General features: G+C 42.6%; 1 protein-coding gene across 3 annotated transcripts in view; it reads left to right on the top strand.

The window, feature by feature from the left end:
* Nucleotides 1-24,737, top strand: part of AOAH (acyloxyacyl hydrolase) — a 73,366-nt gene that overhangs the window by 12,756 nt on the left and 35,873 nt on the right. For all 3 annotated transcript variants that reach the window (XM_085051415.1, XM_085051416.1, XM_085051417.1), the window contains exons 3-12: nt 1,278-1,373; nt 5,863-5,923; nt 7,028-7,127; nt 15,045-15,104; nt 20,508-20,578; nt 21,870-21,930; nt 22,436-22,506; nt 23,026-23,074; nt 23,417-23,465; nt 24,586-24,680. In XM_085051415.1, coding sequence (XP_084907541.1) covers nt 1,278-1,373; nt 5,863-5,923; nt 7,028-7,127; nt 15,045-15,104; nt 20,508-20,578; nt 21,870-21,930; nt 22,436-22,506; nt 23,026-23,074; nt 23,417-23,465; nt 24,586-24,680 — 713 coding nt within the window. The remainder of the gene's footprint in view (nt 1-1,277; nt 1,374-5,862; nt 5,924-7,027; nt 7,128-15,044; nt 15,105-20,507; nt 20,579-21,869; nt 21,931-22,435; nt 22,507-23,025; nt 23,075-23,416; nt 23,466-24,585; nt 24,681-24,737) is intronic.

Genomic DNA, 24,737 nt, shown 5'->3' with positions numbered 1-24,737 from the left:
GTGATTGGAAGGAATTTAGAAGCTCACATTGAAGAGTTGTGCTAGTCTGAAAACCTGAACATTGATGTTCTTGAGCTTTGGGAAAAAAAGTCTGCAGCCACATCACATTGCTGCAGCTTACCTCCATTTCTAGACTCTGCTACAGCAAGTCTGAGAGATGAGACTTCTTGCACAGGAAAGGAAACAGGGTTCAGTTACAGGGATTTCAAAGAGAAATCTTTATTCAGGCTGCAGTGAACTAGCATCTTGTCTCCTTGTCTCCTGTCTGCCTGAGATACTTGCCCCTCTTGCACAAGCTCTGAGTCTAGGCAGGGACCTCACTGTGGCTGCCAGGTCTGACTGCAGTGGGCAGACTTTGCATCACCAAAGCTGTATTCCTCATAAAATGGTGAAGCCACTGCAGAGAAAGCACAATGCTGACCTAGCGCAATTTAAAATTGACTTGAAATGAATGCTCATCTTGTGAATTTTGAATGACTGCTCCATGGAGATCTCATTGAATCTACTTAATCCCCAAAACAGCAGGAAAAGTGCTGCACATGTCAAGAAACACATCACAAGCCCTGTTCACACCCAGATGAGCGATGAGAAAGAACCAGATTCGTAGGTCATGGGAAGTGGTTTCTTTCCAACCACAGAAGCAGAGCAGAATGTACTGTGAAGACATTTTTGTTTTAATAAATGTGTAGCTGGGCCCAGCAGCCCTGTGTGTGCTGAGCACTTCTGGGCTTCAGAGGCAAGGCTGTGAAGAAATGATGCCACAGATGCTGTGTCATGGTCAACACATATGACTGTGGTGTGACATCTCTTCTGCAGGCAGTCACAAACATTTGGTTTCTGGTTTTAGTACCTCTCTGTGTGCCTTGTGTGGAGAGGTGCAAAAGTCCTCTCAAGTACAGACCTGTTCCTTTTTTCCTGTGACAAAAAACAAGAAAGCAGGTGACCAAGCAGCCAGTTGTAACAGTGGCTATCTCCTCAACTCCTTGATTTTCAACCTTGAAATAATGCAGTCATTTTTCCAGGAGCATCATACAGTGCTGTAAAATCCAGGCTGTTCTGTGTGCTCCTCTGGAATCAGCATCCTCCCTGTGATAACTTACAGGGTTTGAATGAAGACAGAAATTCACTGATTTTTTTTCCCCCTTCCACACCAATCTACCGTGGAGCATCTCAAGAAATGAGATGGCTGAAAATGTCAGAAATACTTCTGCGGTACAGGGTGCTTCATCACATTTCACGTATAACAGTATTCCCTCTTTTTGGTTTTTTGTTTGAAGGATGTGTGCTTGTGGTGTCTGTCATCGAGCAGCTTGCACAGTGGCACAACAGCACAGTAAAGGCAGCCATGGAGAGACTGTGTGACTACATACCTGGTAAGTACCAAATAATACACCATATGTCCCGTTGGTGCTGATGGATTTCTCTGTTAATTAAAACCTCGTATGGGAAATCTGAAAAAACTTTATCCAGCTCCTGTGCACTACCTCAAATGTGTGTAGCTGGGAGATAGCAAGTTACTATTTACAGGAAAGTCAGCGGCATGGCTTCACTTAGATTCAGAGCTGGAATTTTGTCCCAAAGTTAGAGTGAATGGGGCTGTATTAAGCCCCACACCCATGTGAGCACCAACACAAGCAGAACAGCTCCCTTCCTTTTTCTTCCCTTTGTCTCTTTGTTAGCAGCTTAAGAATAGATTCACTGTATGCCCCACTACTCCTCCTTCCTGTTGATACAGGTCTTTATAGCAACGGCGAAGATGAAAATGTTTTCAGTGGGTATGGGAAGCTGCTATTGTAAAATTTTAAAAATGAGACGAGGCTGACAGGAGTAAGATGTGAGCATTTGGTGTGCGCAGAAAAGCTATTGAAATGTAATTGGTGATACAAATTTCAAAAGTGATAGCTATTCCATACGAATATATGTAAGACTCCTCTTTTTCTGCCCCTTATTTTATCTACCCAAAGGAGCTTGGAGCTCCACATGCACACCCCTAATAGAGAACAGTTTGAATGCCAGAATAGCTTTGTGCCTCACAGACCAAGCCTATGACTATTTAAGTAAGGAGATCTCAAATTCATGATATCTTTTTAACGTTATTAATGTAAAAAGATGGCTTAAGAATCTTCATTAAAATGTCATTTTTATATGATTTCATGCATTGTATCTCTGAGAAACCATCTTGCTCTGTAGACCCTAGTTTCACAGAAGATATGTGTAGAATATTAATTCCCCCCTTTCCAAGGGAGGATTTCCCAATACAGTAGGAGCAGGGAGCTAATTGCTAGGATTCATTCATTGATAGAATGTCGCTTATCTGATTTCTATTCCATAAGTCATATCCTCAGTGTTTTAAATTACAGGCACATAACCATGAAGTTGCAATTAGAAGCACTGATCCTGCTATTAAAATACAATTTTCTTATTTAAATTATGACATGCTAGTTCTGTGTTCATGATTCACTCAGTGGACCTTGTTCTTCTGACATGTCAAGATACGTCTTTTCAGCTGCCATTCTTTACACACATAAAATCCTATTATCCCTTTAACTGAATCTGTATAATCCAGTTACCTTCTGAGATGCATGGATATACCCAGTATAAAAAACCCTGACCCTCAACTTGAAAGCAGCGAAAAAATCCTATGGATTTTGTGGGAGCTACAGTGTAACCCAATTTATCCTCTCCTGGGAGGTGAACACTGCAACCCAGCAGGAATCAACAGCTTCCCCTTGCTTCTTACAGCAGTCAAAAAGCTTTGGATGCTCATGAGGAGCAAACCTACTAAAGCAAGTCATACATTTCACCTGAAGAAACAATTTCATTATTATGCATATGGCTACAATCGATTGCAAGAATAACAGCAACAAATTAATGGCAGCAGGGCTTTTCCTAAAGCAGAAAAAAAGGAGTAGGACCCCAAAAACCCCAGAAAGTAAGTTTTTAAGGGAGTTTTAAGGACCTCCTATAATTCTGATTTCAGTCAAATCAGGTTTGAATCAAGCCTTCTCTAAAGTTATGTGATGTTCAAGAACAAAAAGCTCTTAGAGAAAAAGAGAAAATTTCAGTACCTGTCAGTCCCACTCAATCTCACAGGCTGTGTAGAAAACAAAACCACATCCTCATTTATATGGAAATATTTGCAATGTGTGTGATTCAAGCGACAATAAACCTATGAGAATAAGAACAGTAATGTCATGAGTGAAGAAGGCTCTTGAGCAGATAGAAAGGCCAGGTCTGGGGGAAGGAGCAGTATTTACAGTGTAAGAGATGTTGTTAGCAAGGATGTATGTTTACCTGGATACTGGCTGTCTGGTTGATGACACAGAGGTGTCTGATACCTGGAATGTGCTTTGAGACCCTCTGCCTCCAGCTTTGCCTCTGAGTCATGCTCTGCTTCTGTGTTGACCACTGCTGTGTAAATACCTTAGAGCTCAAGTGCAAATGGCAACATGATAATAGCATCCTTTCTGCAAATATTTGTCCCCTGGGATTCAGCCAGAATTTGTGTTTCCAGGACTATGAAGGTATAGAGGAAAACCTTCCGGACTGTTCTTTTGTAAGAACAAGGTAGCTTAGGGGATCTCTTTTACCTGAAGAAAGTATATTCTATATTTTCTCTAAATTTTCCAGTATTTAGTTCTGTTTAAGCTATTTTCTTGCCTCTGAACACTCACAGCTATTCATAATTTTTTCTTTTTTTTCTTCCCCACCGTTATAACTTATACTGCTTCTTCCTTACAGAGATTTCTCTCTGCAATATCCTCTCCTTGTCTGTGTTAGCAAAGCTGGAGATCTGTGAACAGGTGAATGCCAGCTGGCTCCAAGGGCAGCTCCTCTAAATGCTGCCTGTGGCTTTGGTCTGTTTTATTGATAGCCCAAGCCTGAGTGACACCTGAATCTTCTAAGAGGACTTTATATGCTCAACAATAATTTAACAGTATTAGTATTCTTTTTACCTCCTATCATTTTTTACACTGTAGGGTAATTAAATGTTGAGCTTCCTATATGCATAAGGAAATCAGTGTAATCGGCAAAATACCTATATCAGCTCCCCAGACCTGATGGGCAGCCAAGCTCTCCACTCTTCTCAGACACCAGGAGAGGTTACAGCAGCCAGCTGGCTGCTCCAGAGCCAGAAATGTTGTGGAAACCAGCTGGTTGGGGAAACTCATGAGGAGATCATCGCCTGTGATGCACAGGAGAGGTGTTGGGGAAGCCAGCCACATTTGCCTGTGGGCTACTGTAGGGAGCCAGGTACCCCACTGGCAAGCCTCATCAGAGGGTGTTCTAATCAGCAGTGATGTCAAACACAGGGTTATTGATGTCTGCGACATCTTTCACTTTAGGTGAACAAGAATAAAATCTAATTTTAGTCAGGAGACCAATTTTAAATTGCAGATTGCTTCTAAAGAACCAATAGCGAGGAGTTATGTGGCAAAGGAGGCAAAGAAATGAAACTAATAACTTGATTGAAATAAAACACCTGTCATGGGATAAGGAGAATCAGCTACTGTAGTTACAGAAGCTGCCTGCAACACCACGAGTAGGAGGGTGTTGGGAAAATTATCTCTTCATTGCCTGATTTGCCTCCCTGGTGCCAGTCCTGCTTTCTCAGATGCAGCTTTCTCAGATGCAGGTTGCCAGCCAGGGTGCCTGCAGTCCTGGCAGGGGAGCAGCTGTGGGAGCAGAGCCACACCCATGCCTGGCAATGGAGTCAGTGCCACAAGGGTTTGTGCCCTCCGTGCAGCAGCCCCCAGCCCTGGGCAAGTCCAGCCTGACGTTGGTTAAAATGGAACATTCAGCCCAAAGCTGGAGGGAAGCGACTGCTTTGGGTGTTTTCATGGTTTTTCTCTGGGAAATATGAGAATGCTCTGTGCTTTCTTCCCCAAGTACAGATAGTTATCTGTCTGGGTAATGGAGGTGCAAGAGAAAATGACAACTCTGAGCAATTTGAGGAGCTGCAAGTTTGTTGTCTCTGCCCTTGTGTGAACCTGTCTCTTATGACATTTCACAGCACCACCCCTGCTGGAGCAAGGCCTGATGCCTCTTTTGCAGGATCTGTGCATGGTTAATCAGCTCTAGTCTGTTCAGGCTGAGAAACAGGCAGTTTTCCTTCATGGGAACTGTCAGATTAGTGTTACCATCCTGCCCTGCTTTTATCCAAACCCCCAGTGTCTCCTGCAGTGTCTTTGCTTGGGTGCATGGATCACCTTCTTTTTACAACAGTACCTGAAAGAAATCACTGATGAACTGTTTGATGGCGGACATGCTTCACACATATTAAGGAAACCACCTGAGCCAGCATCCCAAAAAGGCACATGGCTTTGAAAGGAGGCCAAATAAAAAGTGTCAAGTATTTCTTTGAATGCAATTACTCCTGCACAACTCCTGCTCTACACAAAATGTATTCTCTTAACTCCATAAGCCCCCAGGAGCTCTGAGGCAGTTCTAGCAGTAGCATCAAGCACAACATCACTTTCTGTTCTTTGATTTATGTATTTGTTTTCTTTCTTCTTGCAAACCTGCTGAGATGTTTGTTTAAATTGCTTAGAAGATGCTGTGGCATGCACGATTTCTTTTGACTTTTCCATGATGACGTACTCAGAACAATTAACAAAAGCTAGTTATCCTTTTAGGTTTTTATCATGTGACTTACCTAAAGCCAGAAAGGCTTTAGGCAAAATTAGAAATTCAGGTTTTCCCATTGTCTGTGCTACACGGAGGTCAGAGGTTCACCTGCCTTCCCCTAAGGTAAATCAGCATTCATCTTAATGAACCAACTGCTGATGTATTTTGACTGCTATAAAACCAGTTTCACCATGCTCAATTACTTAAGAACAATTAAAAAATTATGTTTTCTAGAAAAACTGCAAGGTTTTTGTTACGTACTTGCTGAACTTTACGGACCGCACATAGCTGAACTGTAAGTATTATTGTGTCCTCTCAGGTTTTTGCTTAGTTTGTTCTTGACATGTACAGATGTGCTGTCAGGTTGAAATGGAGGGATTTCACTCCTAAAATCACATTATTTTTAAAACAGAGATGCTTCAGAGTGATTCTGGTTTGGCATGTGGCACAGGTGTTCCTGAGTGAATAAACACAGGCTGCCACTGGTAACCATTTTGATACTCCATTTAAATCCCAGATCAGGCCCACCTGATGTAATTACCTTTTGAAATTCAGCTCATTTGGCTGAGGGAGGAATTTGAATAACCCGTGTATGTGTGTGAGATGGGTTCTGTAAAATCACACTGTTGTTGCTTGGCTCTTGCTTTCCATTCTACCTTTAATCAGGCTTTCTAATTGTCAGCCCCTACATGCTCTCAGCCCCGACCTTGATATGCACTCTTGGGGAAGCCTACTATTTAATCTAAGTGATTAAAAAAATAAAATGTAGGTCATTTGATTCCTCTTTGAAAGTTCTTAGTTTAATTATCAGAGCTTTTGCTAGACCCTTTTCTTCCCTAGGGCTTTTATTTTTGTTTTTAAAACTAGCCAAGGGACTGCAAAGTGCTTACAGGACTAAGAAGTGCTGTAATCAAACATTTTAATTTAATTCCTGATTAGCCCAGAGGTGTGTCCCAAAAAGAAAGAAACAATCCTAGCACTCACGCTTGGTGATTAAAGGTTAAGGATCTTTGAAGGATTTCTGGTTATTTTGTTGAGTTAATGATTGAACATTCCTATGTGCCAAATTGCATATGCATTAACTTTAACCTTTAAATCTTTGTCAGGCTTATGATTGATTAAAAAACTAGAACAGTTATAATGCGTTTGATTCAGGTGCTGCATGTAAAGCACAGTGCATTTTCATCATCCTGGGTTCCAATTTGAAATGCTGGGTAGTATGTCATGGCAGAAAATTGTTAGAGCCCAGCACTGTACTGAGCAGTGGTTATGGGCCACAGTGAAGTGAACTCAGATTATTTTGTGGTGTTGGGGAGATTTAGCTTCCCATGGAAATAGCTTCTACATTCAAGAGCCCAGAAAAGCATAATAGTCTTTGTTTATGCACCATTTCCTTCAGCATAGACAAGGAAATGAATGCCGATGTGGTTTGCCATTCCTTAAGGCTGTGTAAACAGGATCCCGGACAACCACTTTGTCATCTCTACTCTCCTCCAAAGGTGAGTTGGTTTCCCACTTTTCTTAAAACTACTGATTGTGAAAGGTCTTTTGAGCTGGAACTGAACAGTTTGAGGTTCCCACTGCACATGCATTTTCTAGGAAATAAACTCCAACAAGGGCATGGACACTCCTAGAAAGTGTGCGTTTGAACAAAAAGTGCATAACACATTAGCTGTGCGGATCATCAGCAGCCAGGTTGAGGAACTCACAGGGCCAAATTCTCCTGTACCAATCTGGTTCAAAGAAGAAGAATATGGAAAATAAAATACCCCTTTCTCCAGACTTTATTTTTAAGCAGTACAATAACCCCAAACCAGATATTCAGCTGAGGTTCATCTATGCCACTGCGTTACCATGGCACGACAAGTGATCCCGACATTGCCTGATCTGCTGTGACAGCCTGTGGGGGCACAAGTTACCTGCTGCAAAGTCAGGGCTATTTGACTTGGATTAGTCTGCAGAGCAAGAGGTTTAAGCTAATGTTCATTATCTTTTGCCGCAGGCTGAAAACATATTTAATTACCACTGCTTCTTGTGAAGTACCTGTAGTCTTACCACTACAGGTACTTGCTGCAACACTTGCATGTCTTTGATTGCATGTCCTAGACCTTTGCTACACTTGTACATGTATATATCTGCATAGGTGTCTAAACATATGCTGTTTGTTTTGGGATTCTTTTGGTTGTGAGTAATTTTCCTCCTTCCCAGCCATCATGCATCTCCAGTCACATTGAAACCTGTGAGTGATGGGGGGTTGTTTGGTGGTGTTGAAAAGCAAGCCATTCAATGGAGCATCTATTTTTGTAAATCTTTTTACCTGCATCTGGATGGAGAAAGGCATGTTTGATTTCTAAGACTCTGCATGAGATGTTTCACACAGGGTCTAGTCCAGCAGTCATTGAAATCAGGCAATCTTTTTATGGGCTTCAGTGAGCTGTGGTTCATCTCCAAGGTGGATTTAATTCTGCCGATATTAAGATCTGGAGAAACGCTTGCCTTCCAAGAATGACAGTAACATTTGGTTTATAGCATGTGTGAGTCTATGCTCCATGGTATGTCAACATAGAGATCCAAGAGTGTGCAGCCACACAGGGCTGAAAGAAGACAAGTGCAAGCAGCAGAGAGAGCCCACACTAACTCGCCTCAACCAGAATATTGCCCAAACCTCATCTAACAGGCACCATCAGAAATCCCACATCTTTTACTGAGTGTCAGCCATACAAGGTGCCTCTTGAAGTGAAAGAGGATGCAGGCAATGAACTGCCTTTAAAGAGGGATGGATGTCCGTGGCTGCACAGTGAGCTAGGCTAGGGACTCTGGAGAGAGGGACTCTTTAAATCCAGGTGGCTTCTGTGGAGACATTAGAACACCTTCAAATGTGTTGAAATGCTCAGTTTATCAGATAGAGGGAAAAGGGTGCCACTCATGGGGTTGCTGTCACATATTTGTGAAGTCCTACCCATCTCCCAGAGCAGGTGTAGGACCAAGGTGTTGGCTCCTTCCACCTCCAGTGACAGCTTCAATGAGTACACTTTCCACAAGGAAAACAACTGAACATGGTGGGCCTTGGGTTCATTTTTTAAAACAAAATCTGGACTCTTTTTTGCATGGCCTGGAGACTGTCCCTCTGAGTGACTGGCTCAAGCAAGCCCTCTTCCCTTCCAAGTGTTAGTTAAATCCCTTTCTGTCAAGTTATTTCTTTCTCATGAGGAATAAGGGAACTCTACCAAGAAAACAATTTTTTTACACTGACTGTGCCCTTCTTTTTGGCTCTCCTCTTGCCCTAAGAGAGCATGAGGAGATGGGAGGAGAAGAGCAGCGCTTAGAATTCATGCTCAAGTGGTTGATAAATTGCCCACAGTAACTCTGTGACAAGTCAGACTGAGTAAAGATGAATTATAGCTGAAAAAAAATTAATATACAATCAGAGACACAGGTGCATAAAATGCAGTTTACCTCACATTTGCTTCTTTAGTTTGTAATTTGATTGATCGCTTCAGTTTTATGAGTCTGCAAATGTTGGCGCAGTCCCCTGCCGAGTGTTTGAACAAGACTTTAATACTAATGACTGTTCTGTTCAACTCTATTGATTTTCAGGTACTTCACTTTTTCATTTAGACTTTTAGATGCCCATTTTCCCAGAATTAGTATCACATTTGTACTGGCAAAGGGAGTGAAAGAAATAGTGTTACCTGTCCTTGGAAGGCAGTATAATGTTCAGGTTTTAATTGCCTTTAAGGTGGAAATTATCAACATGTATCTGCTTTTTCTGTCATTAGTTAATCTTTTTTCTGTTTGTGTGATGTAGCTTTAGGGACGATGTGCTTTTTGAGGAAGAGGCCCTGCTTCAGAGGCCTTTCAAACTGTCTTCTTAATGGAGGTGCTGCACTCCGTGTAAATTGTACATGCATCATTTTACATACTTCCCTGGTCTCTGACAAATTAGCCCAAATTTTTCTTTTCTTTTCTTTTTTTTTTTTTTTTTGCCAAGCTGCCTGGAGCTATTAGCATTCTGTGATTATTCTGGAAGACTTTGCTCTAATTATGAATAAAAATTATTACTCTGTTCGCAAGGAGCTCAGTGCTCTCAGCACCGAGCTGGAGGAGAAGGGCATCCAACCTGGGCAAGGGCAAGGTGGGCTGCTCTGCTGGGGAGCAGTTTCAGGAGCAGACCACTGATGTTGGGGAAGACTGGGAGGCTCCTGCATCACCAACATGGCCATGTGAACAGATGTCACTTGTAAAGGGTCCTGTGAGCCCCTTCTTCCACCAGTGGCTTGCAGAGCAGAGCAGAGGTTCTCCTCTACCCTTTAGTATGAGGGTGGCAGCACTGGGGACTCCTTCAAGTAAAGAGACAAACTAATAGGGCATATTAAGCTTATTAAAGGTAGCCAAAAACTGCGTGGTATCTGAAGCTGCTGTAATATGCTTTGTGGTTTGAGCTACATCAGCAGCAGATATTCTAATGTGGGCTGCAGCATCACCCCAAAATACTGACAGTAGTACAGGCATCCAAGATAGCTGATTTAGGATGACTGGAAAATGTTTTAGCCAAAAATGTTTATCAGCTCATATGTTGGAGGACTTTCTGCACTAGGTATGTCATACAGGGATGTTCCTCTGGTGAGTGAAAAGAGCTGAAATCAGAGAGGGGTTTTAGGCACTGCCTACCAAGTTTCCTTTCTGGGCCTGGGAACAAACAGGTTTGCAGAAGATTATTCTCAGCTTGTCTCTAGATTGTTTTAAGCCAGCTGACGTCTTTGGTTAAATGGCAATACTTTAACTGATTTTGTTAGGGCCAGAATAATGGCTCGACTTCAGCCCTGTGGTCGTGGCCTAACAATCACTAAAACAGTCTGTGTTGGAAGCAGTTTGTACTCCTTCTTTCTGCCTTTCAGGATGCCTCTTCTGCTCCCCATCACTTTTCTGCTCCAGATTTTTAGAGACCTCATGGCTGCTTTTTTTTGGCTTGATCTCCATCAATAGGATTTTGGTGGAAGTCATTTTACATCAGCAAAAATATACATATTTACACCCTTATCTTTTTATCTTGCCAAAATAAGCATCACTGCCACAAAGATTCATGCTGGTTTGTGCACCCTCTATCAGGTCTTTCACTGACTTCCTAGAAAGCAAAAGCCACATTCCTCATGGATATTACTGTGCCCAGCATGCTGTTTGACAAAGTAAGAGCCAACCAATTCTGGGTGGAAAAGAGAAACCCTTTGGGGTTTAGTAAAATAAAAATACTCCTGCTGTTTTCACTCATTCCTCTTTCTCACTAAAAATGTGAGCTTCTTTCTGGAAGGTGAGACCGAGCCAAACTCCAGGGTGGGAGTGCTTCTGCATTCTTGATTAAGAGCTGGCTGCCAGCCAATGGTAGACCTTGTGACTGGGACCTGTTTCCTTCTTTTGAGACCACAAGCAGTAAAACAAGCATCTGGGAGGCAGGCTAGGCCCTGTGGGGCAAGATGTCTTCCTTTTAGCCTTTGTTTTTGGAAATAGGTAAAATCTACTGAAATGTGAATTGTTTCTGCTTCAGCCAGAACTAAGCCCTGAAGAAACTGCCTATGATGAGTAGTAGCAGAAGGCGCAGTTTGAGAACCAGTTCCTCTTCTTTTAATTGTTTCTCTGCATTTCCTCTGCTCCTCTTCTCTGGCAGAAAATAAAATAAATCCTACCCCAACTGAAAACCCAAACAACCCCAAAAAGTCAAATCACACAACCCCAACCTTCCACCAAATAAATCCAAAGGAAACAGGGTGTCACAAGGTTTGTTTGAGGGTGCAGCTGTGCCATGCCAATGTAAAAACTGCCTCAGGCAGAAGAATCCTTGAAAACAAGTCTTGGGTGACCCACTGTCACAGAGATATTTGGGGTGGGAGGGTGGCAGACAAAAGTGTGAGGACAAGGAAGCATTGCTCGTGAACAAATCCCACTTTTATCTGTGCTGTTTGACAAGCTTTGCAGAATTTTGCTATCTTGGTAGTCTCGGTTAAAGGATGATGAAAATGAGTTAGAAGGGAAACTTAGAGTGTTTTGCAAATATCTGCTCTCCTGGGAAAAAGCTGGCTAACAAGGATGATAAATGAGAGAGAATTACAGTTGGTTCATGCATTTGTTTATGATGAGAAATACATCTGTTTGCCAAAAAAGAAATCATTACTCGGAAGGCATGGTCTCTGGAGAGCACTGAAAGAAGGCAGTTAATGAAATCCCAGTGATGCCCTGCCCTCAGCCCGATCCATGGCTAGCTATCTTGTGCACACAGGGCGGCAGGGCTGTGCCCATTGGGGTGGATGGTGCTGACTTCTCCGCAGGACACATCCACCAGCTGCTGGAGCCTAGGGAGCCCCCTTCTTGGTGGTGTTCTTATGCCATGGGAAAGAGAGGAGACTTCTTGCTTGCTGAGATGCAGCAGGAGAGGTTGTAAGGGCAGAGTGGCCTTCGGTGGCAGGCTTGACATGCTGGTGTCAGGCCGGGATTACAGGTGACCTGTGAAACCAGGAGTGCTTCTTCCTGGTGGGTATTTCAGCTTCCAGTCTTCTGCAGCCCAACCTGCAGTCTTGGCTGAAGTAACTTGTGAAGTGAGAGAAGGTGTCAACTTTAGTGCTTCAGAGAGAGGATTTTCTACATGCAAGGTCAATCCAACCTTTCTTCCCTTGTTTTCTGCTTTCCAAGTGCAATATTCCCGTCGCTGTCTGAAGCATGCATTTCTCATGTGCTGCTGCTGCCAGCAAGAAAGGTCTCTCCTACCCTGTCCAGCAGAAAAGAATTGATAAATCCTACCTCTCTGGGAATTTTCCTTCTCTTACACTCAATTTCAAGTAATTTTTTACGTCTGCCTCTCAAGTGATTTTCTTGCAGAAACGACAGGAGCTGGTATTGTACAGCATAACTGTGGCAAACGTAACATGGAAGATTGGTTTTGGGGACAGCAGTTGCCCAGGGGGAAGAAACCAGAAAACAATGTCTTGGCTCATTCCTAGATTCTCTCATCTCTTTGTGACATGCCCTGATTTTCAGAATACTATAGACACCATGAATTAAACATATATTAACTACATATATTAACGTGACACATATATTAAACCCCAGTAACTTAGAAGTCTGCATTCCTTGCTGCTTATGCTCATTCTTCCGTATCCCTTTGTGTTGCACACCATAAATTTTTGACCCTTGAATATCACGGGTAATTAATTTGCTTTGATCACTGCCTAAATCAATTGTAATGACATGCTGAATTTTATCCCCAGTACAAAAACGTTGGCAATGATTACTTCAAATACAAATTAAGTCTGCTTTAATATTCTAAGCTGGCATGTTGCTGTTCTGTAAGGTGCCATCACACGAGGGATATTTTTTTTTTTTCAAATGCTGTAATAATAGCTCTTGCTGAAGCATACCTATTTTCCCCCTTGCTGAGTTTTTGTAGCTCTGTTCAGATAAATATAAATTTGTGCTGACTTTACCTCCGAGCCCTCTAGACCCGCTTGATGCTAGGCTGGCAGTAATGTCCTTAGGCTGGGCTGTAGGAGGGACTGATAGCAGGTCATTTTCAGACAGAACACTTTGTCCTCACTAACAATTTTGAGCAGAAACCAGATGCTAACGTGCTTGTGATACTCCAGGGTTTTTTGTTTCATTTGAAACATTTTCAAAAATAATTTATTTTTATCTGCTATTTTATTTTAGGGTTGGGGTATTTTTTTTTTGGTCAATTCTCAAAGCCTACAGAACATAAGTAATTATTCCTTCTGAAAGAGAGTAAACAGGCAGTCCTGTCAGCCTTCCTCATGCTGAATGCTGAAGGGAAGGACAGAGGCCATCACATAGCTACTGCCTCACAGATATGGCTGTTTTCAAAGGTAGCCTAATAAGTGCAGCACAACATATGGGAATTGTCATCACTGAGATACAAGAATTTTGTCCTGAATTGAAAATGGAGCAGCAGGGGAGAGCACACTGATGTTACCCTGTCCCTCCCAGACTCCTGTGACTGCCTTTTCTCTTTTTTTTTTCCTAAATTGAAGTTGTGAGAACTTCCTTTCTTATGTAAAGTTGTGGTTGAATTTAGAAAGTGCTGTTCATCAGAGTTGTTAAACAGTTGTTAAATATTTTGGACTGCATGAGCATATCTGGGGCATCTTCTCACCTCCATGACTGGGAAGAGTCCTTGTGGCAGGAGAAGCAGTGTGATCTTTCTGTGCTGTGAAACAAGACAAATTTCTTAAGGCCAGGGTCAACACTTAACAGCGCAGTGCAGAAACAGCCCCTGCTTAATCCCCATGCCTCAGCATTTAGCCGGGCAGGACCCAGCACTGCTGACCAGGTAGGCTGAAAAATGTATTGGTTGAGGTTTTTGCAATGGCAGAGCCTTGAGGAAGGCTTGGAGAGCAGGACCATGGCCCTGTGTGGCAGTTCCTGGCCATGGCAAGCAGCTGTCAGGGTGCATTTGACCACAGCCTTCCTGCACCATACATGGCACATCCATCCTCCAGCAGTGCTGGTCCTCAGCTGTCACTCACTCATGGCTTGAGTTTTGTCCCTTACACAAAATTTCCTCTTCTCTTCTGAGGAGCATGTGTGTAAAGGGGTTTCAGGAATTATTTGTGTATCACCAGTAGTTGACTCATTTGTAACCCATGGCCTTACGATGACCAGCCTGATAAAGCCTCTTGAAGTTCTTTTCTCGGAATGGTTCTCCCACTCTTCCTTTCTATGTAGGTCAAAGTATCCCATTGTGCAGGTATCCCAAAAGGCATCTTCAGCACAAGCTGGCATGGACAGAAAAATTATCTTGCCACTCTTGGCAAGAACTTGCTCTTCAGGGCAGGTATTTCCACAATAAAAAGCTACCCATTCTAGATCCTAAGCAGGAGATTTTCCTTCCAAACTCTATTCCGTACTTTGTACCTTTCTGCATTCCAGCTGTTCCCCTGCAGGGATGAACCTCAGCTGAATATAACCCTTATCCACACGAGACCAAATATTTCCTCTGTACCCTTCCACAGCAAGTCAGACTGACATTACATGAGTAACCCTCTTTTAGCTTTCTAATGGATGAACTTTTCTTCAGGAGGAGTCACTAGAGAAGTATGTCCTCTGCAGCTCACGTAGTGCAGTCAGGATATGAATTTCAGCTCTTTGGCTGATCTGGACTTTTCCTTGGGAAATAAATGATGCCCTGGAGCAAAATAAATGAACTCTTGCAACTGGAGTTTCATAGAAGGTGACTGGATAATTGATTGTTAGTCCAATAAAAAGTAACTGATGAGGAGTTTGTGGACTCATACATCATTTCTGTGCTGTGACTGATATTAAAATAGAAAAAAATGGTAGGAAATGGGGAGAAAAGTTGGTAAGATACTGTGAGGCTGATCTGGTTGTTTTTCATTTTGTTCCTGCTCTCCTAGGTGGGACTGAGTACTGCAATAAGAAAAGCAAAAAGAATTATGAAGACTTCCAAGGACCTGGTAAGAAATCGATGGCATTAGGGTGTTTTACACTGTACTGGCATTTTATCAGGAGTGAGTCCTTGTTTGTTTTGTCTGGCTATGAATCCTCCTGATCAGCATTGAACTGAATGCTGACTCACTCCTACTTGATACAGGATCTGCTCTATCAGGTGACACCAGAAGAAGGAGAGGGAGAAATAGACAAAAATTATGAAAGTATGGGGAGAGCATTAAAATAAAATCAAGAAAAATGCAGCTACCTTGTAGCTGTATGTAAGTGGGTGCCTCATGGACTGACCCACTGCCTGAGAGCACAGCAACTGCACTTTGGGGCTGTCTGAAACTCAAACAGTGGCCTGTATTCAGATTCTGCGTATTTTTCCTGTATTTGTGAGATGCTGCCTTTGACTCTAAAATGTGAAAACTCGGATTTGGAAGCTTTCTGCTTGCAATAGTTTTCAGATTTGTAGAGGATCTCTAAAGGGTAGCAGAGAAGGGGGCAGCCAGCTTTTATTCTGCTAGATTCACTTAGGTGAGTCAGTTCCGCCCCAGGTTTGCTTCCAGTTGTCTTCAGGCACTGAATGCAAAGGAAATGCTTTAACTGTTTGTGAAGAAGTTACTGATATTGCTTCTTCCTGAATCCTTACTGCGATGCTGCTCACTAAAGTGAAAATTGAGGTGCCTAATTAGCCTTTGGGCAATTGCCAAATTGCCAAGCCAAGGAAGTAAAGCACTGGAGAGACAGGCCTCAGCTCCCCCAGCACAGCAACCAGCAGGATCTCTTATTCATTTTCCTTCCTATTCAATGCTGTGCTACTGATGGCCTGAAATTTCTGCTCAAATTACATGAAATTTTTACTCCTCCTTGCCTGGAGCAGGTCCCCATGTTAACACCTGTAACCAGATCTCTGAGTCAAGCAGGTCATCTCTGTGAGCCAGAGATGGGGCGCAGAGATGGGGCGCAGGCACGGGGCTGGAGAGGAACCAGCGCAGAGCTGCTGCTCCTTGGGGCACAAGATTTCTTTGCTTCCTTGCCCATGCTGTACCCTTGGCATATTTGGGCTGAGTCCCTCACATGGCCAGCCACATCCTGCTTTATTGGGCTGTGCATGCCACATCCTTTCAGGCTGTCTTGGGTAGGGTGGCATGGTTGGCATCAACCTCTGAGTGCAGTAGGCTCTTCTATTTTGCCTCTATTCTCCTGTATCCTCAAAGCTGCTCAATGCCCCAGTACCTCTCTCAGTCTCCTTGGCCCCTTACTGCTCCTAGCTGCCTGTTTACCAGTGGGAAGGGCAAGCAGACTGGAAGCAGAAAGGTCACAGTTGGGTTTCAATGTATTTCTAAACCCCCAGCACAATACAAGGTCAGCTCAAATTAAAACAAGTATCATGTGCTTGCTTGGGCCTCTCCTGCAGTTATTGCTAGTGTGCTCCCTGTAATAACCTGGGCTGAAATTTATTTTAAACCTGGAAAATTGAAAATAACGTTTCTAGAGGCATTAGTTCAGCTTGCAGTTTCGCATTCACTCAGACTGGAGTTATTTTCAGATCCAGAAAAACAATGCAGTAAGAAACACAAATGAGAATCTCTGGGAGGGAGCACAGTGTGAATCATGCTTGCATAAGCCATGTATCCCAGAGCAGCAGCGTGTGATGAAATAGTAAGGAAATCACCTGCCCAGGCTCAAGGCTGCCAAATCATCATCTGCTACCTGCACAGGCAGACACATGTCAGGGAGAGCTGAGGTACTCTCACTGCCTGGGGAGAGGATCAGCTGTCTGAGTGTGTGGGTGAAGATCCAGGAAACACCCCATCTGTTACAGGACATCACTGCATCCACATTCATCTGGCCTCTTTTATCCTCTCTGCCTCATGCTAGACCAAAACGTCAAATTAGATCTGTTCATTTTCCCCATATCTGCTATTCTGGTTGCTTTTGCTCCATTGCATGTTTGGGGAAAGCCTTCTAAAGAAGTTCTTGAACGTTAACTCTTCCCTCTTGGCTTGGCAGCTGTGTGTGACTGCACATAAAAAAGTAGATGTGATTATGGCTGTTGTAATGAGAATGGGAGATCCATCTGGATCCCAGGATTTCACATTTACCTGGAATCTCGTAGGATCATTGTGAGTTTGGGAAAAAGAAAAGGTATTTGTCAGATGTAGAGATGCAGTGAAAGTGGCTAGAACTCAAAAAAATCTTAATAAAGTCTCCATTCATTAAAAGGAGTGAGCCGTCTGTAAGCCACTGGCTTAAACCAAACACCAACAAGCATTAGGGGCTCATTGTTATTCTTTTTAGTAAAACCAATTAAAATAATCACAGAAATGTCATTAAGGAATGTTAACAGGCAATGAATAGGATATTAGTGTTATCAATTACTGTGAGCACCTCTAGCATTAAATTTTCTTGTGGGTGGAGAAGATACTAAGGGGCATCTTTAAGCAATAGCAATGAAAGAATGGTGATTAGGGTTCTGTCTGTAACATTTAATGAGAGCAAGCATCATGTGCACAATCGTGTCAAAATTATGAGGTCCCTGCAAGTTACAGCCTGGCAGTGGGACAAGTGGGAAGCTGTGGAGGAGACAAAAGGGCAGAAGACAGGCAGAGGAGGGCATAAGCCAATCTCCTGCCCACCCACTCATGTTACACAGGGGCAGGTAGTCCATCTTCTCTCAACAACTCATGCACAACCATAGCCTGTCTCTATGGACCCAACAGTGGAAGGACCCAACAGTGCCTGCCCATGCAAAGATTCCCTCTTTTTTCATACCTGTATTCCTTGATTTTTGAGAGTAGCCCAAGACACTCTCAAAGAGCAATGAGCCACTCTCCTGCACAACCCCAAGCAGAGCTAAAGCATTACCTCCACATCTCATTGTCCCAGCTGCTGTGGGGATACACAGGCTGAGGAGCCAGAGGCTGCTGTGCTTCAAAATACTGCTGCAGCTGTTTTTTAGCAACACTGCCACTGCCAGGTGGCATCACTGGTGGCATCCCACACCACTGCCTGGTCACCATCATGCAACCATTCTCACAAAAGCTAGTCAGTCTTTGGGACTGCAGAATAATCTTCCTTTGAAACTAATGGATATCTAGTCAGCAAGAATTTTCAAATTATTAGCTGAGAAAAAGGCAGGAAAGATTTTATTCTTCTTACAGCAAAGAGTAAACTTTCAGCGCAGTCTGTGAGCAGAATAAAAGGAGGTTTTATTTATGTATTTATTTTCTGCAAGCCCTGTAGTTTGTCTTTCTGGTGCGGTTTTGGCTCCAGGTGCCTTAACTTCAAAGGCTTTGCATGTGACTAAGGCTGAAGTGAAAAGCTGACAGCTCAGATGAAGAGCCTGCAAATCTTAGCCTGATGGAAAACTTAAAGAGCCTCTGGTGCTTCTTTTGGCAGGATTAATCCTGCATGAAGGAGAAAGGGGAAGTGATTTATTTCCTCTTTACAGAAAGGTGTACATAGGTTTGCAAAGCTCTTTGAGAAAAGCTGGCATCCCGTTTGTGCACCTCTCATGCTCTTTGCCCACCTGACAATACACACAGAGCAAAAAAGGAGTTCTGTGTCACAGCCATGCCACAGGACATAGCCCCAAGGCAGCTTGGATACAGAGGTGCACAGGGATGGAGAAAGGGCAGAGGGCAAGTGGAGGTGCAGCAGTGGGGCCAGGCTGGCCTTTCAGCTCAAGGAAAGGCCCCACTGTCTAGCTGCTTTTGGCTTTTTCTCTCCACCACTTCTGTATTTGTGTTCTGGTTTCTCCTTTCCATTCACCAGTACCTCCTCCCCATCCAAGCCAGTGTGGCTAAAGCTTTGTTATTTGAGTGTATTGGACAGAGCTGAAGAAAGTTAATTGATGACTTTTTTTCAAGTTTCTTGGCTTTCTGACCTTCCTTTTTTTTCTCCTTCTTGATTTCACTTTTGCATCCTTCAGAAAGTGCACTGTTTCAACTTCACCTCCACTGCAGATCACTGCTCCTCCATTTCAGGGGTACTGGAAGAAGGTACCACTCTTTTTCGTCTTCACCTTGCTGCTTGATCACTTCAGCCACCAGCACAAATACTGGCTACAGTCTTTGTGCTTGGGGCTCTATCCCCTCTTTACTACCCCAGCCCTCCTCTCCACACTGAGATCCTGGCTGTGGCATGTTGCTGTGCCTGACCTCCTGCTCTGGGCAGCGTGAGACCCTTACCTCCATCACCCCTTGTTTCCTGTCCAAGCAAACAGCTTCCCTGGAGCTGCAAGGTAATGACCTATGCTCCTTGGCCTCACTGCCTTGCTGTGCTGCCTTGAGGTTCTCCTTTGTCACTCAGAGCTTTATACACTGGGGTAACAGACCCACATGGTGTGTAATAACCTTCCACTGTCCTCTCCTGAGCTGTATGCAGCCCTGACCTTCTGTTTCATGTTGGGCAGGGATTGTAATACTATTAGGTTAAGGACTATCTTACTCTTTTTTTTCTGTGTATGTAAAGTACAGAACACAAGGCGGTTGGTCCAAGCACAGCTCTTAGGTGCTATGTATAAACAATTACCCTTCTTTGCATGAAGTTATGAGCATGCCCATCTGCTCCATATTTACGTGCTAAAAGTAGCCTCAGTGAACACAGCTAATTAGACTGTGCGCCAGTTAGCCCTCTGCATTTAGAGACCACTTGAGCACCATCAGTGTTTCAAGACCAACTGAACTTACAGTGAAGCCACACGAGCAGTGGGTTTGTGGGATTAATTGCCAATGCAACACAATTCATTAGGAAGCTCTCTTTCAGCTTCTGAAGCTTCCTGGCTACCTGAAACATCGACTGGATTGGCCCGTGTCTATGGGCTACTGATGTTGAAAGAGTTTTTCTAGCAGCAGCTGTCTTTTAGAGCTTCCAAGTCTGGCCAAAATAAAATCTAGATTTCAGGTAAAAATCTCATTTTGAAAAATCAAGGGTATTCTATGCACAGTCTGGATCCTCCCAATTTTCCTCCTCTTGTAGGTGATCCTTTGACTTATCCACTCCTCCTTGTGTGTGTGGAAACCAGACTCATGGCTCACAGTGTGTGGCTTTCACTAGTTTTGTACTGTCAGATGCCACCATGTTTATCAAACATGAGAACAGTAATTTTTACAAAGAATGAAAAAAAATTTGGTTACATGAAAGGCTAAAGTTTCACAGGAACTTTTTCCTTCCTTTTTGAGTTTTATGGGTCTTTGAAAGCAGGAATAGTTGGTATGTAAAATGATCAGTCTTAATCCATGACTGCTGTCTAAATCTTCTGGCATGTAGCATCCTTATTGGCATCATTGGAGTTTTTTGATGTTTCTAGGCAGAAAATACATGGTTTAGCTCTGTGATTTACTGACACTAGATATCCCAAGCTACACCACCTGTGTGAACTAATGCACCCATCGTCTTTTATTTTTCTTCCTCTCCAGAAAAGCTTCATGGGGTTCTCCAGTGTATGTGCATTTCCTCTTCTGGCTAACCTGTGTGAGAAGATTAAATAGTATGTATAAATTTTCAGTCCTTAACCAGAAACAGAACGTGGTACATTTGCTTCTTTCAAAAGTCATCCTTAGCTAACAAAGCTTCCCATACTTGACTTATGTTGATTTCCTTTATAAAAACACTGTCTAGGTAGTACAGAAAGAGTTTGCACAGAGTTCAGGTAAGTAAGATTCCTCACAGTATCCGTATGTTTTTTTTCAGTGCTTAAAACATTTGCTTAATTCTAGCACATCCCAGATGTCAAATATGTGACCCAGTCACAGATGTGACATCTCCAAGAGGGAGCCACCTTTCTCCTGAGATTTTCTGAGCCCAAGAAACTTCTTCGTTTCATTTGGTCACCCACTTTTGGTGCCCATGGCTCAGCACAAGAAGGCCACCAGCAGCTACATAACTCTGTGAGGAACATGAATTTAATGTCAGTTCTGAAGCATAGAACAATCACAAGGTGTTTAAGAAAAGCAGGTGGATGGCAGCTAGGAAAAACAACTCATGACAGTGGTGACTTTGAGTCAGTTTCTGAGGAAGGCCATAGGCATGAGCTGGGCTATTACTCCTAAGGCATATTTATCCATGTACTCCAATGACTTGGAGGAATACTCAAGCAGGTTTAAAAATAAATCAGTATTATCAGCTGTATATTGGACTAATTCAACTGCCAGGACTAACTTGCTCACCTATTTCTGCTCATTTACTTGAAACTGCAAATATCAGGAGTTTATTTGGAATCGCTGATTGACGTGGAAAATCTTGCAAGTGTCTTTTGAAATGTTAGTCAGGACTCATAAAGCTGAGTTTGAGCCCTGTGAGTTCAGTGGAAGTGAGAGTGGAACTGGGAATGAAATTGTATATAACATGTTGGATTGGATGTGTTCAACTCAACTCTTCTGATCTGTCCCTCATGCACTCTCTCTCTCATCGTCTTTGGTTTTTTATTTTCCTCTTTCTGTAGCAACAAAAAAATTTAAAAAAAAAAAAAAAATTACAAAAATAACTTTTTCCACAGCTTTTATGTCCTAGTTTGTTTTAGAGACTGCAGGTTTGACGTTGCAGCGATACCAGGAGTCCATCTGCCTCTCCTCCAGCACTCAGTCAGCAGACACTGAATACAGAATTTGCTCTTTTGGTCAGGATCGCTTTGCTGAGGTGACACTCAGCCACGACTGAATATGGAGCAGTGAATAGCATGCCAGTTACTATCTGTTCTGTACACTTCACTGTACTTTGTTACTTTCTGAATATGAAAGTTCCCTTCCATATGTTAACACTATGGTTTTTGTTTTTTACAGTGTTCTAAGAAATAAACTGCCCTTTGAAGATTTTGATGGAGATAAATTCAGTACTTTCCCAGTAAGCAAAGCCTTTCCTTTGGTACAGTAATCCCATGATAATGAGGATGTCTCTGGGATTCCTCCTACTTTCTGCAAAGCCTTATCCATTCATGTGAAAATAGGTATAGAAATAAAGTGATAGAGGGGTATTTTTGTCATAAAATGTTGGGTTTTTTCCTGGATGAAAAAGCAATCATTCATGTATGCCGCCTGGGGAGATGCACACATAAAGCTGTGCTCCCTGCAGAAGCAAATTGCTCTGCTGCTGAGTGGTTTGTTTACTGAATTAATAAGAGGTTCAGTAAAGTCATATTAAAAAAAATCAAATTGCCAACTTGTCTTATTTCTGAGCCAAAGCATGCTAGGTCTCACTTATTAAAGCTTAGCAAAGTGACTCTGGAATACAACCTGTTTACTGGTTTTTATTCCTACACCTTGAGTTAGATTCTCATTTTAGATATTTTAAATTAAAAGTGCAAGAGTAATAATGACTGTTCTGTCTCTGTGTTTCTCCTGGCCTTTAGACACTGAGGGGCTATCACTGGCGAGGCAGAGACTGCGATGACAAAAACACCACCGTCTACCCTGGCAGGCGGTAAAGATTTTATTTATTTTAAAGGCTTCCTAATGATTGTGGCTTTGTGAAGAATGAGCTCCAGATTTTGTTTTGACCATACTCTTAGCCAGCACATCATTGCTTGTTGCCTGATTTCACTATGATGGAGACAAGAGGGGTTGATCAAGACCAGGGATGGGGCTCATTTGCAAGGGTGGTGCACGCATTTCTTTACTTTCTCTGAAGCATCTGCAGCTAAAATTGGTCAGACAGACAAGAGGTGGGGAGGGACTGACTACACCATGCCACTGACTAAAAGGATAAGTTTCATTCAGCAGCTTCCAGTATTAACTTTAAATTAATATTGCATTTTGCATCTGCATTTTGGTAGGAAAAATTGCCTCTCCTAGATTCAAAGGGGGAAATATCCCACCCTTCAATGCAGAAAGGAATTTCTAATTCCTTTTTGCTCTTAATGAAAAATGGCACCAGGGATCTGGTTTTCTAATTTTTTTTTTTTTTGGTGACATTGTTTATCCTTTTGTGTCTCTGTTTTAGTCCTGATAATTGGGATGCAAAAAATGACTCTAACTGCAATGGCATATGGGTAAGTAAATGAAGTTGCACCTTCCTGATTGCTGCTTCTCTTTTGTCATCTTTAGTCTTTGATTTAGTCTACAAATGTTTCTTTTTTATTTATTCTGGTTTTATTAGCTGATATTATTAGTTTGTTTACTGATGCTTATGATTGTTTAAATTATAGCTTATATGATTAATTTAAATGTACATATACTTATTAAAATAATGTCATGGAAAACATCATTATTATGATGCAGTGCCTCCTGCAGGCAAACATTCAAGAAGAATTAAATTCTCAGCCTCTATTTTGCACTGACATTCTTCAGGTGGTAGATAGTTGCTGTCATCTAACCCTTCTCTTCTCCAACAGGGTGTGGATCCAAAAGATGGAATTCCCTACGAGGAGAAGTTCTGCAAAGGTAAGTCTTTAGAGTCAATACAAGAAACCATGTGTCTTATGTGTTGATTTTATAAATATTCCAATATTTGCATAGTCATTCACAAGGCGGGGAAAGACAACAGGCTTTACAACATCATGAGAAAGGCAAAATTATTGGGTTTTTTTTTAATCTTAAGGATGGGCAAAGATGAAACTTGAAAAACACAGGCTGCTGGTAATTTCCTATTAAAAGTCAGCTCAGTAATGAAGCTGAATAGATAGATCAGGGACATGACATCAGAGATGTCATCTCTGCATCTTGTCTGGTGTCTGAAGACTAACCCAGGGTAATGGCCTTAGGATTTAGGGAAGCAGTTTAACATCTGCATTTGTCCAGTTTTACCTCTTACCATAAATACATACATTTTTTCCAGAGAAGGCTTTAAAAGGGTGAAGTGATGGCATCAGCTGTTCTCCCTGACCATGATGTGGGTAGGTGCCTGTGTGCCCACATCTCACAAATAAAAACCTCACGAACCAGCTGTGGCTGCAGTTGCCACTCACCTCACCTTACACTGAAATCAGTATCCTGGGGATGAACCATTGCCTGGCAAGACTTCTCAACATTTTTAGATGAAAGGCAATCCACAAATGTTAAGCAACATTAATTATAACCCAGACAGATTGTTCTAGCAGAAATACTCATATGAGTAGCACATCCACCACCCAGTTCTGTTATAAGGAGCTTTGAGCAATTTTCTGAGTAATCCGATTTCCCTAAATGTTTAAGTACTTTTTAATGCATAATCTATGGATAGTAAAAATAAACACTGTCTGCACAGCAGAACCTCTGCTGAAATAACACACAATTTGAATACAGCCAGGATTCTTTTCTGATTAGCAAGACCTCCCCCTGTTTTTCATGCCCAGTCCCCAGTTGTTTCTCTAGGGTTGTTGGCAAATGCCTGTTAGTTAGTTTCTGCTGCAGATGGAGTGAAAATCCTATTGCAGTGTCAGAACATTTAAGCCACATGAAGAGTGGTTTAGTCAGTCACCCTGTGACTCCATCAGCTGCCACTGCTGTTCCTCTTTAGGTGCTCTCCAAGCTTGGTTTCAGCTTGCCCTTTCTGCCCATGTGACTAACAAAATGCATCCCTCAGGTGCAGACTCAAAAGGGGTTGTGCTCCTGGGAGACTCGGCCGGCGCTCACTTCCACATCCCTCCCGAGTGGATGACCGTCACGCAGATGTCAGCGGTGAGGAATCACGTTCAGGCTGCCAAAACCGCTGATTGCCATTTGCTTTCTCTGCTG

Source organism: Lichenostomus cassidix, chromosome 2, assembly GCF_008360975.1.
Source record: "Lichenostomus cassidix isolate B80296 chromosome 2, HeHo_3.0, whole genome shotgun sequence".
NCBI classification, from domain to species: Eukaryota; Metazoa; Chordata; class Aves; order Passeriformes; family Meliphagidae; genus Lichenostomus; species Lichenostomus cassidix.
Note: the sequence above shows the minus strand (reverse complement) of the source record. Positions and strands in the feature narration are given on the sequence as shown.